This window comes from Ursus arctos, unplaced genomic scaffold (genome assembly GCF_023065955.2).
Source record: "Ursus arctos isolate Adak ecotype North America unplaced genomic scaffold, UrsArc2.0 scaffold_24, whole genome shotgun sequence".
NCBI lineage: Eukaryota > Metazoa > Chordata > Mammalia > Carnivora > Ursidae > Ursus > Ursus arctos.
In genome coordinates, this window is record NW_026622919.1 from 21018276 (window position 1) to 21030395 (window position 12120).

At 45.6% G+C, this 12120-nt stretch overlaps 1 protein-coding gene across 2 annotated transcripts in view; it reads right to left on the minus strand.

The window, feature by feature from the left end:
* WIPF2 (WAS/WASL interacting protein family member 2) overlaps window positions 1-12120 on the minus strand; it is a 44287-nt gene that overhangs the window by 5124 nt on the left and 27043 nt on the right. For both annotated transcript variants that reach the window (XM_026512902.4, XM_057317836.1), the window contains exons 3-7: window positions 11027-11159; window positions 10179-10295; window positions 9166-9822; window positions 1442-1651; window positions 9-110 (exon numbers count right to left, since the gene is read on the minus strand). In XM_026512902.4, coding sequence (XP_026368687.1) covers window positions 9-110; window positions 1442-1651; window positions 9166-9822; window positions 10179-10295; window positions 11027-11159 — 1219 coding nt within the window. The remainder of the gene's footprint in view (window positions 1-8; window positions 111-1441; window positions 1652-9165; window positions 9823-10178; window positions 10296-11026; window positions 11160-12120) is intronic.

A 12120-nucleotide genomic window follows, 5' to 3' on the forward strand; every position in this document is an offset into this window, starting at 1 on the left:
CTTCTCACCTCGGTTTGTTTTGCTGGGATATATTCTCTGAAAGTGTTTATATTCTTCTGGAGCAGGAAAGTCCTCTACTGGATGGAAAGAATACTTTGACTCAAAATCATCTGGGAAAGGAACAGAATATTAAGTCATATCACCCTTCCTTGTGCTTCCACACACTCTGTACCACTTCTGACCCCCCACCCCGCTATCTCCCTCAAATTCTGATGGACCATGAGGGCCTGCCTGGCCCACTAAACCAAGGTTCCTGAGGCCAGCAACAGCATCTTTCTATGGACCTTGCACGCACAAAGGATATGCTCAGAGGCTCTTTACATTAAGGATTGAGTCTTCAAATTAGTTCTTCAAATTTTTCCACCAAAAATCAGGCACTTAACAGGAAAGGAGCCCAGCAGTTTGCATGGGAGGAGAAGGAAATACAGCTCTGTTTCAGTTAACAGTCATTTTAGAGACTGTCACCATGGGAAACCAACTGAACTGAATCCACAGATCGGTAGACATTAACCTAAAATGGGTATTTCTGTCACCAGTTAGTGAGAGATCTGACCAGATAATGCCCCTCTGGCCCAGGTTACCCTCATTTAGCTCTACAATAGAGTTGGGACAGCATCTCATGGCCTCTGCTCCCACTTTACGTGTCCCCTCTAGAAGAAGGCTCAGATTTTCAATCAGTGTGGCTCAAACACATTCCAAAAACCCTGGTCTACTAATTAGGAAAAGACTAGACTGGGGACAGAGAAGAGGGCAACCATTCAAGAATCTAGAGTGTTAGGGTTGAAGGAGATGGTACAGATCTTTCCAGGGGTCCTCAACAGAGGGTCTGAGGAAACCTGATGGACAACCTTTGCTTGCAGCTCCATCTTCGACCCAATGAACCAGAATCTCTTAGGTGGGGCCTAAGACTCATTTATTAACCTTGAAAAAGGTAAATCTCATACACTCCTGATCTCATCCACCTCATTTCACAGATGAGGGAAGCGAGGCCCAGAGCAGCGAAGTGACTTCCTCAAAGTAGGACAGCTAGGTAGTGGCTCTGTATTATTAATGTTGTGCACCATGGGTTTTTGTTGTTTTTTAAAGGTCCAGAAAAGGCCCTCTCCGTCCTAAGAAGATACATCATTCCTGTCTGAATAATCCTGAAAAGGATAAAGTCTCTGACCTAAAAGCTAACCACAAATGATCCAAGCAAGAGAACAGCTTCAGAGTTATTACCACAACACCTACTGATTTTACTTCAATCTCTTCTAAAGCATTCATACCTAGAATTTGCATAAGGCAAGGGCTGTCAATGGAGGGGGCCCAAAAGTCTGAGGGAAAATCAGGAGAGGAACTGTTGTGAACAAAGGATACCTAGTGACCATTCCCACTCTAGAGTGGCCACTGGAATTAGTGAAGTCACCACAGAACTATGAGACTAAAACAGCTAGTTACTTACCCAAGAAAGATCGGACAGTGGTAATAGAATCTCTGTGGCCATTCCTCAGGGGTGGTGGAGGAGGAGGGGGTGGCCCAGCTGGCGTCCTTGAGGGCGGAGGTGGGGGCTTTCCTCGGCTCAGGGGTTCTGACCCATGCATTCGGTATGGTGGGGGGGGAGGGGGAGCATCCCTGGCACCATTTCGGATCATAGGTGGTGGGGGTGGAGGAGCTGCAAGGAAAATCCAAGGCAGTTTAGGCTGAGATACAGAGATGGTGAGGGGTAGGGGAATTTGAGAGACGTGCGCTAAGAGTGCCTTGGTGCCTTCCCAAAGATCTGGGCTCCGGGAGCCTCCGGGCAGCCTGTCGAGTATCAGATTCACCCTCCTCTCACCCCTATTTAAGCGGGAACATTCTTCCAGATCCCAAAGTCCAGAATAAATGTGTGACCTTCTTCATTTCCTGTGACAAGTCAGTCAAGAACTTTGCCTACTCTTGATATCTTTTCCCTGCCTCTCCATGCCTTCCTCCACAATCCTAATTCAAGGCTTTCTCATATTCAGCCTGTTCTACTGCAAAAAGTTTCCCAAATGTTCTCCTTGCTTCTCATCTCTTACCATTCCAATCCATTCTTCATTTCGACTCACTAATCTCCTCCAAAATACTTGCTCAAACTTTTCTAAGGGCTTTGCATTTCCTCTATCATGAAGTTTCAAATCCTTAGCTTCAACCCCAACTGGGTCTCACCACATCATCCTCCTTTCTTACACAACAACTTACCACGCCAGGGAGCCTGATTTCACCTTCCCCTCTTCCTTGCTTGATTCCTAGGCTGAGACTCCCACTGTCGCCTCTGTATCTCTCTACTACACTACCATATTGTATTATAATTTCTCATTTTATGTGCCTCTTCCCAAGTCAGGGCCGTGTCCATTCATCTGAGTTCCCAAGCTCAGCCACATGTACAGCACACAGTAGGTACGCAATCAACATGTGCTGACTAAACCAAACCACATATGCTTTGCTCCTGTGACTCCCCCAAAAGATGCGGAAATGCCTTCCCTCTTCCCTTACTATAAAACCTACCTCTCTTTTTTAAGATTCCACTCAAGCCCCATCTTCTACAGGCTTTCCCAAAGCAATGCACTCTATTCTAATCCCCTCCTTCTTTGTTCTCCCATAGCATTTATAGGCTGTGTCACTTACTCTAGCACTTAGTAGTAGAGACCAAAATGAGTGATTCTCAAGATATGTATAGTAGATTCATCTGCAGAATTGCATATCTCCAATGATAGGCTCATTGCTCAAAAAAACTGGGAATGTCTCTTTGGGAATTGCTTCCAAACCCAGTTTCTAACCAGACAGTTCAGTAAATATTATATGATGTCCATATCTCATTTTTTTAAAAGATTTTATCTATCTACGTACCTACATATATATTTATTTTAGAGACAAAGAGTGCATGTGCGCACATGTGCAAGCTTGGGGGAGGAGCAGAGGGAGAGGGATAAGGAGACTCTGTGCTGAGCACGGAGCCCAATGCGGGTCTTGATCTCATAACTCTGAGATCGTGACCTGAGCTGAAACCAAGAATCAGACGGTCAACTGACTGAGCCACCCAGGTGCCCCTCATATCTCATTTCTGAGATTGCACAACCATCAATAAAAATATTCATACCTACATCTGACTCCACTTCACTCTCTCTTTTTTTTTTTTTTAAAGATTTTATTTATTTATTTGACAGAGATAGAGACAGCTAGCGAGAGAGGGAACACAAGCAGGGGGAGTGGGAGAGTAAGAAGCAGGCTCATAGCAGAGGAGCCCGATGTGGGACTCGATCCCGGTACGCCGGGATCACGCCCTGAGCCGAAGGCAGACGCTTAACCGCTGTGCCACCCAGGCGCCCCTCCACTTCACTCTTAAAAGACAAAAATGTGGGGCACCTGGGTGGCTCAGTCAGTTAAGCGTCTACTTTTGGCTCAGGTCATGATCCCAGGGTCCTGGCATTGAGCCCCATGTCGGGCTCCCTGCTCAGTGGGGAGTCTGCTTCTCCCTCTCCCTCTGCCCCTGCTTGTGTGCTCTCTCTCTCACTCACTCTCTCAAATAAATGAAATCTTAAAAAAAAAAAAAAAAAAAAAAGACAAAAATCAAGGTAACATCAACAACACGTCTGAAGACATGGCAACATCACTGGAATAGGTTCTAAGTAAGGTGTTTATATTATATCGTTCTATTCTTTTCATTAACTAACAAAAAGAGCAGCTACCATTTATTTGGTTTCTGTTATATTCCAGGCACTGTCCCGGGTACTTCACAGGCATTACATCTTTAAAAACTCTTCCACCACTCCTGCAAAGTATGTGGTACTATCCCCATTTCACAAATGGGGGAACTGGGACTCAGGTTGTTTGTCTGAGGTCACAGATCTCATAGAGTCAGCATACATCTGCTCTTTCCACTACGCCCACACTGCTTTTCATAACTACCCCAGGTACTATATTACCTCCCCCTAAAATGTATAACCCACTGAGATGGAAGTTTATCTTCTGGTACCAATGCCATGTCTGATAAATAGCTGTTTCCTAAATAATTCATGGAGAGACTACTCGGCTTAACAGACAACAAGGATTAGTGATAAAGGGTGTATCATCATCATCTTTTTTTAAGTACACTCTAAGCCATCGTGAGGCTTGAATGCATGACGCTGAGATCAAGAGTCACGTGCTCTACCGACTAAGCCAGCCAGACACCCAAGAGTGTATCTTCTTATTCCTCCTGAATTGTTGTCGGAATTTCTGTAGAGTGACCGCAGTTAAGAATGAAACAGTAATGGGATGATTTATGTAGACAAGGGGTCCAGCACTGTAGGCCCAGTAAATGTTAGTTTTCACTTTCCCTAAGATGCACTCTGAATGTCTCCCTCACTCTTTTCAAGGTTTTAAGTATGGACAAGGGCTATTAGAAGCAATAAGTAAAGAGAAATCTCCTTATCACCACCTAACAGATCTCTGAAGCTTGATTTCATCCCAAATCTGCAGCTCTTTGAGTCCACCTTCAAAGTATTTCCCTCAAACCCAGATTTCTCAGGGCCCTAAGAGTCTGTATCTCTCTAGGGGAGGGCCAGGGAGTGTAAGGCAGGCAGGGTTAGGTAGGCTCAAAAGGACACCAGCCAGACAATGGGCAGGTGGCAGTGATCAGAGCCAACCCAGACAATCTGCTTGCTCCTTTGGTGCCCTCCCTCAGGGTCACCCCAACCAGGTTTTGCCATCTCCAGGAAGTTTCTGGGCTCTTTGCCACATACAGTTTTAAGACCATTTCAAGTGACAGAACTGGAACCCAAGGACCGTAAGAAAGAAGCAGTTTGTAAAAGAAACCTTGGGGTGGGAGACCACCTTTTGTAAACCTAGATAAACCCAATTCTGAGGAAAGCAGGATGGTACTGATTCTTTAAAAAAAAAAAAAAAAAAAAAAAAAATCCCTTAAAAAGTGTTTTACTCTGCAAAGAAAAAATTCAGAAATGCTATGGACCAATAAAACTGGTCCCTGAGCACCCTGGGAAGACAGAAGACTCCATACTTTTCCAAATGTAAATAATTCATATGGAAACAAAAGTATATTATCACTTAATATTGTCATAATATGATTTAATAATAGAGATAAATCCATGAACTACCTGGAAACCCTTGCATAAAACCACTAACAGTTATCAGCATACTACAGTTTACAAAGCACTTTCATACATACTTTTTACAACCACCCCTGAAGGTACTATGAACACATGAGGAAACAAACTTAGAGAATCAGAGCAATCTGCCCAATGTCACACAACAAAGAGACCCAATACTCACAGGATCTCTGACTAAAATACCTCAATTTTCTCTCAGTGTTATCACTCTAAGAACTGCTGCTCTGGTTACAGAGATGGAAAGCTGCCCGAGGCCTCCATCAGGCCTCAAAGTTGGTGATGGCTAAGGGACAGAAGAACAAGGCTCATAATTTCACATTCTTCTAAAGAAACCACAAAGAAAGAACAGAGAAGTGGGAAGCAAGAAGTCTGCAGACATCTGAAATTACCCAATTCAGGGTGCATGGCTGGCTTAAGTCAGTAGAGCATGTGACTCTTGATCTCGGGGTCTTGAGTTCAAGACCAACATTAGGCCTATAGCTTAATTTTTAAAAATTAATTAAAGTTAAAAAAATAAAACAACTCAGTTAAACCCACAGAAATTATATATATATATATATATATATATATATTTTTTTTTTTTTTTTAGTCGACAGAGAGAGACAGCCAGTGAGTGAGGGAACACAGGCAGGGGGAGTGGGAGAGGAAGAAGCAGGCTCCCAGCAGAGGAGAGGAGCCCGATGTGGGACTCGATCCCGGAACGCCGGGATCACGCCCTGAGCCGAAGGCAGACGCTTAACGACTGCGCTACCCAGGCGCCCCAGAAATTATATTTTTTTCCCTGTTTCTATTCCTGGATAGGGTTAGAAAGATATGGGCTCTGCTTAGATAAAGTTTAAAAAAATATATATATATCCCTGGGACACCTGGGTGGCTCAGTTGGTTAAGCGTCTGCCTTCAGTTCAGGTCATGATCCCGGGGTCCTGGGACCAGAGTCGGGACTGGGCTCCTTCCTCAGCAGGGAGCCTGCTTCTCCCTCTGCCTGCTGCTCCCCTTGTTTGTGCTGACAAATGAATAAATAAAATCTTTAAAAAAAATCCCTAAGTTAAAAAATAATTTTTAACCTAAACTTTGTAGAATCAAAGACCACCTTAGGACTAGGATTCTTATGGCTAAAGCCAGGGAGACATGGGGTCAGGGATGTACAGGTTACCATACAACTGCCGTCTGCTGGCCGGCCAGCTTCTAGAACACCAACTCTCCATGTACCTCGCCAAGCAGCAGCACAGGTTAATGGACTTTCAATACGTGCTTTCTGATGACTTAATTTCTTAATCAATGATCCAAACCTGCAAGGACTGTTTAAAAGCTCAAAAGCCATTTGTGGAGGATGTGGCTCAAAGTCCAATGATATAAGAGGCCATGGGAGCCAAAATTCCTGGGTCCAAGAAGGTCCCAGAGAGCTTCATGGTCTCCCTAATGCTCTACTTTCAGTCATGCTATTTTGTAAAGAGACTATACAACCTCTTCTACTTTTTCTAGAGCTCCTTACTCCCCTCTTCACCCAGTTTAGGCTCATGGTCCACTATTACAATCATTCTCTGACCTACACCCTTAGCTTTCTTTCTCCCTTAGTGTCCCACATGCCTAAAAAAGCTAAGCCTGGTTAAATACCATGCTGCCCCCACTTAGTACCTGCAAACACACAGCTGAACACACACTGTGCTAATCTCACTTTGAGTGTACAGCTCCTAATCCTGAGTGGGCCTTTCATGCTGCTGCTTATCCCAGAACACTTCCCCATCCCCTTCACTCTCCCATGCTCCCAGAGGACCACTTCATGTCCCTCTCTCTCCTTCCCTCCCTTCATTCACAGTGGATGTCCTTGCTTTCTATCTCACCAATAAGAAACAAACCAGAAGGTGTGCCTGGGTGGCTCAGTCAGTTAAGCATCTGCCTTTGGCTGAGGTCATGATCCCAGGGTAATGGGATAGAGCCCCGTATCCGGGCTCCCTGCTCAGCGGAGAGCCTGCTTCTCCCTCTGCTCTTCCCCCTGTTTGTTCTCTGTCAAATGAATAAATAAAATCTTTAAAACACACACACACACACACACACACACACACACACACAAAACTTTGCACATGATCCTACCACTACGCCCACCTACCCACTTGCATCTATGCCTATGCACTCTGCCTTCCCTCCTGTTACCATGGAAGAACTATCTGTGTTCTTATCTAAGGTCAACCCCTTACCTATGAATCAGATTCCATTCCTTTTAGCCTTCTTGAAAACATTACTCAGGCAATTTCCCCCCTTTCTACTGTATCATTTCATCAGTATACAAACAGATGCCGAAATATCTCCCATCTTGGAGGGGAGGGGTCCCAAACCTCAATCCCACATTCTCCTCCAGCAACCATTCATCTGCGCCCCCACCCTCGCTCCCCTTTAAGCAAACAGAGTTCTACATCGCTATCTCCAATTCCTCTCCTCTTATTCCCAAGTTCCCAAACACATCTCAATTAGACTTTCACCCTCATCCTCCATCACTCCACCGAAATTATCAAAAGGATATCATGTTGTCTGGGGGTCCCCCTCAAAAGACTCCATGTTGCCGAGACCAATGTCATTCTCAGTTTCCAGTCCTGAACACAGCTGATCACTCCCTCTTGGCATCCTTCCAGCATCCTCTCGTTTTCTTCCTTCCTCACTATAGACTCTTTCTCAGCTTCCTCTGCTTGCTACTCTCCATCTCTCTGACCTCTAATATAAAGGCCTCAACCTCTTCTCTATCTAGACTGACTCCCTAGGGGAGCTTATCCAGCATGTGGTTTTCAATATCATTCAAATTTCTCTAGCCCAGACCTTTCCCCTCAACTTCAGAGTCTGACAGAAATCCAAGAGAAAATAACGAACTGGTGTTTGCCTAACAGGCATGTCAAACTTGACTTGTCTAAAAGTGAACACCTGTCTTCTTCCCCCAAACCTGCTGCGGCCCTACCTATCTGCCTGATTTACTGCACCAGCCTCCGAAGTGGTCTCCCTTGCCACCTCTGTCCCCCTGCAGTCTGTTTTCAACACCAGAGTTTGTCATCCTTTTATTTTTTATTTTTTAAAGATTTTGTTTATTTGACAGAGAAAGAGTACAAGCAGGGGGAACAGCAGAGGGAGAGGGAGAAGCAGGCTCCCTGCTGAGCAGGGAGCCCAATGCAGGGCTCAATCCCAGGACCCTGGGATCATGACCTGAGCCAAAGGCAGATGCTTAATCAACTGAGCCGCCTGGGCGCCCTGAGTTTGTCATCCTTTTAAAAGCTAAAGCAACACTTCTCCTCCGTTCCAACGCCTCTAGAGGGGCTCAGCATCTCACCGAGTAAATCCCAGTCTTGACAAAGTCCTACAGTGTTCTCCTGTGCAAATCTAGCTTCGAATCTAGCTTCCTGACCTCCTCGTCCTTCCACTCTTCCCCCTTCACTCATTCCAGTCCTGCCACAATGGCCTCCCTGCTGTCCCCAGTCTCAGGGCCTTTGTATTTGCTGTTCCCAATGCCTGCAATACCTATTCTCCCAGATTACTGCTTAGCCTACTCCGTCACTCTCTTCAGATTGTTACTTTATCAGTAAGGCCTTCCCTAACCCTACTCTCACCCCACCTCTGCAATAAAAAATACCACCACCACCCTCTACCCCAGTATATCCTATTTCCCTTTCTCTGTTTTGTATTTCTCTAAAACATCTACATACTGTCTTTATATATATATATATATATAAAAACATATAATATATATAATTTTATAGTTTTATTTGTATATATTTATAATTATATGATTTTATATATATACATACTCACACACACACACACATATAGATCTACATATATAATTTTTTAAACTAATTTATTTGCTTGACTGTCCAAAGAAGAGGAATCTTCTGTCTTTTCTACTGTTTGTTGTTTCCCTAAAAACAGAGTCTGAAACATAAAAAGGCACTCAGTAAACCTGCTGAATGAGTAAGTGAATTCTTTTTCTTTTCAATCGCTGAAGGAGAGCTTTGGAGGAAAAGGTGAGAAGATAAACTCAATTCTACATCTGATAGGAAAAAAGGTGCTTCCAGGCACTTACCGGCTCCCCGACTGGGAGGGTCCCGGGCTGGGGGAGGTGGTCTATTACTCTGTAGTGATGGAGAGGCTGACGTGGGTGGAGGAGGCGCTAGGCCTCTGACAGGCCCCGGTGTCTTCCTATGCAAAGAATTGTGTCTCTGTGGCAGCTCAGGGGCTGACTCATTAGTGGGACTGGAGGGTCCATTGGGGACCCCAGGAGGCTGGCGGTAAGGCGGAGGAGGAGGAGCCAGAGACTGGCCACTTGGTCCCGTTCTGATATTCACAGGGGAAGGAGGTGGTTTGACTGGGGGTGGAGCAGGAGGTCCCTCTCGACCAGGGTGCAGCCTTTGTCCAGGTGTGGGTGGCAAGGGCTTCTCTCTGTTGTAGGCCGGGGCTTTGCTGCTGTGCACAGGCAGAGGTGTAGGGGGTGCGTTGGCACGCCGCCCTGGGGGTGGTGGAGGAGGGGCAGAGGAGCTGTGCTTCATGCCTGTACTGCTGGTGGTATTAGGCCGAGAGAGGTCCGGTAACGAGGGTCTCTGCATCCGGGGCAGTTCTGGGAGTGAGGCTCGGCTGCTGTCTGTATCATCTTGAGGGCGCCCACTAGCTGTTGACACCGGTGGCCTTGGGGCAGCAGCTCGAGAACTGGGGACTTGTAGGGCTGGCTTACCAGCTAGGTTCTCTACAAATACACCAGACAGCACTCGATCAACAGAGCTAGATACACGTTAGTCAGTATCTCTACTTCACCCAGCCTCCTTAGTGTAACCTGCATGGTAGCAGGTTAAATGCCTGTATAGTTCTGGATTTTAATGTGGTTTCAGGCTCAGGGCCCATGACAAATACTGCCAATACAAGTTGAACACATTTTTATTTAATCTCTCAGCTTTGGCTTTATTCTACTCTGTAACTTCTCCCCTGCTCCCACTTCTCCTTCCTCCCACCTCTACAACACACCTTAACCCTAGATGACCCACTTGGGACTAATCAGAAATTAACGCACTTGGGAAATATCCGAAGAAAGTACTGATCAGATACCTGAAACGTCCTTGGCTCCCACAGGTCGGAGTTTTGGCACTCCCCCTTGGAAGAGACCTCCCTTGGGCTGCAGGGCAGCTGCTCCAGAGCCATAACCACCACTGCTTCCTTTCGGCTCTGGAAAGCATACCATTAGGGTTTTCACTTCACATGCTGGGAGCTGGTGACCAAGTTAATCCTGAGGAGAAACCCCTCTTCTATTTGGGCTTTAATTTGCAAACAAACCAATCTTGCTTTTGCATTAAAAAAAAAAAAAAAAAAAAAAGGCTAGGCCTCTCAGCTCCACAGCTTCATGTGGAGATGAAACTCCTCACTGTGATGCAAGAGAAAGAACAAAAGGAACAAGGAGTCAAATTTCCCTTATTTAGGAAAGGCAGAGGGAAAACCAGGATCAAGACACATTCAGCAGAGTTCTCTGGGCTCTCCTTTCCAAGTCCCAGATGGTAAGGGGGCCAGGGACTCAGGGATCCAGGTGTGAGCAAACTCTCCAGAGGCCTAGCAGAATGGACACTTGTGGCAATTATAACATCTTCACTAGCTTCAGCTTAGCGGTTTTTAGTAACATGATGGTCTCCTCGGAGAACAGCCATGGATGTGCCGTAAGGAGCACTAGTTACAGTAGGAGATGGGAGTCTTCCCCCAGAGAATGTGTCCCAAAGGTCAAAAAGAAAATTCTAAGGTGTTTAAATGAAAAGATGTGAAGACAGCCAAAGAACATTCAAAGAAAACTCTCCTGAAGGACAAAATTTTCCCACTTAAGGCCCCACAATAAAAATGACAGGCCAGCCAAGTCTCCAAGTCAATCCTGGGATCCTGGTGGCTCACTAGGAAATGAAGATTAGACTCACTCTCAAGGATGGGAGCACTCCGATCATTAATGTTGGTCACCTTCTTCAGCTTGGTCCCTTTGCAGATGTCCTGTAAGAGAGCACCTCGACTCCGCTGCTCATCTCTACTCAGCTTGGGCTGCTCTGTGTTTGCCTAGAGGAAGAGGGGAAAATGTAATTATTCATCCTAAATAGTTCCCTTTACCAGGAGCTTGGGATAAATACCGTAAGCCAAGCTGGATTTCATTAATGACCCTCTAACCTAATCAGATCCTGCACCAAATATCGGTACCAATGTGTGCTCTCATTCTTTAGTCCTTCTTCTGTTGTGCCTTCTGTGAAGGGTATAGGTCCCCTTCCTATGCAGAACATTCTGAAAGGAGGCCTTATCTGGGGCGCCTGGGTGGCTCAGTCAGTTAAGGTCTGACTCTTGATTTCGGCTCAGGTCATGATCTTGGCGTTATGAGATCAAGCCCTGCATCAGGCCCTGGGCATGGAGCCTACTTGGGATTTTCTCTCTCCCTCCCCCCCACTCCCCCGCACGCTCTCTCTTTAAAAAAGGGGGGGCAGGCCTTAACACTTACTGAGTACCTGTGTGCTGGGCTTGTGTGTTAGAAGCTTTACATGTTATGAAGGCAAACACTGACTTGAGTCCCTACAATGCCTCAGGCTAAGGATTTTACTTCCATCATCTAATTTAAATCTTGAAATATTTTTATGAAATAGGTATTATCAACATTACCCATTTGGACAGTGCGAATAGTTGAACAGTTCCTGAGGCCATGCACCCAGTAAATAGTAAAGCAAGGATCCCAACCCAGACAGTTGACTCTAAAATTCTTATCTCGACTAACAGTATTTCTTCCCTATTACTTTATCATCTTCTTCTTCTTTTTTTAAATATTTTATTTATTTATTTGAGAGAGAAGGAACACAAGCAGGGGGAGTGGGAGAGAAAGAAGCAGGCTTCCCAGCGGAGCAGGGAGCCCGACGTGGACACGGGGCTCGATCCCAGGACCCCGTAGTCACGCCCTGAGCCGAAGGCAGACGCTCAACAACTGAGCCACCCAGGCGCCCCCCTGTTACTTTATCTTCTAAACAATGTTATAAAATAG